This window comes from Eurypyga helias, unplaced genomic scaffold (assembly GCF_000690775.1).
Source record: "Eurypyga helias isolate BGI_N326 unplaced genomic scaffold, ASM69077v1 scaffold45248, whole genome shotgun sequence".
In the NCBI taxonomy this organism is placed as follows: domain Eukaryota; kingdom Metazoa; phylum Chordata; class Aves; order Eurypygiformes; family Eurypygidae; genus Eurypyga; species Eurypyga helias.
In genome coordinates this window covers 428-1,584 of record NW_010267304.1, presented here as the reverse complement: position 1 = coordinate 1,584, position 1,157 = coordinate 428, and the positions used below count along the sequence as shown (strand labels likewise).

The following is a 1,157-nucleotide window of genomic DNA, read 5'->3' as shown; positions in this document are numbered from 1 at the left end:
TCCTCTTAAAAAGCCCCAAAAACTGGAAACTTACAGCAGATTTCATGCTTAAAGTGGAAGTATCTCAGTACAAAACTGTTCTTGATTAACAAGTTTTGTATTTGCTTGACAAAAAACTACCAACTGAAAGTTAAAAAAGCCGAAATTTCTAAGGGAAGAACATGAACCTGCCTGTTTAGCACTGCATTTCGGCATTGCCCATGTCCTGGAACTCAGTCCTAACAGCGGTCAGGATGTGCAGAGCTGTTTCTAATGGATTGAAATACTTTGCTGCAGTCTTCTGAGAAAAATAAACCATTTGTTTTTCTTGATTACCTTCTGCAGCTGCTCTGGTACCCGCAGGCCCCTCCCACAAATCCATAGTCCACAGGCTGAGAAAGATGCTTCCCACACAAAGCAGAGAGAGCGAGTGGAATGATGCTGTAAACCACTTTTTAGAAGAAATACTTAACATTTAGGAAAGAAGTGACCTTTAGTCGTTTCTCTTGTCTGTGCTCACATCTCACAATTACTTTGGTTATTTTACGACACAATTCATTCAAAATGTATTTATTTGAAGACACACTTACCAAAATAGTGATCTGTGAAATAGAACCAACCGGAAATATAAATAACCATATTTGCAAAAACGATGCAGTAATACACCTCCACCCCTAAGCCCACTCTCTTCTACCCAATCATGGACCTCTTCCTCCCCCTCAGCCGTACTTCATCCAGCCTTTTGATCACAGGACCGGATTTTTTAGATGTAGCTGCATAGGTCTTTAGCAGAGCTTTAAACATAGTTTCAGTATCCGGATGAGCGCTAAGGAAGGCTTTTTCCAGCACGTACAAATCAACTCCTTTATCCTCCGGAAGACCTGAAATAAAACTGAGTCCAAAGTCTATCAGCACCAAGTCCAGCTTCTCTGTGGGTGGTCGCAGAAGTATATTGGAAGTTGTAAGATCCCCGTGTATAAGATCTTCATCGTGCATTCTTGCTAACACCTCACCCATCTTCTCTGCTAAGGGAAGGAGGCTACTAGTGTCATCTCCACTCTGTTGTACAGAATTAATATGATCCTGAACAGTAATTGAGCCTACAATATCTTCAAGATATATGGAGTTGGTGACATAATCCACAAAGTAGACCGCTGGAGCTGAAATCCCTATTTAAA

The 1,157-nt window shown here is 41.1% G+C and overlaps 1 protein-coding gene across 1 annotated transcript; it reads right to left on the bottom strand.

Annotated features, from left to right (window-relative positions):
• Positions 1–669: 669 nt before the first annotated feature.
• TP53RK (TP53 regulating kinase) lies at positions 670–1,148 on the bottom strand (the record flags this gene model as incomplete). The annotated part of the gene is made up of 1 exon (XM_010157352.1): positions 670–1,148. A coding segment is annotated over one exon (479 nt), but the record flags the coding sequence as incomplete, so codon positions are not given.
• Between the last annotated feature and the right edge of the window lie 9 nt (positions 1,149–1,157).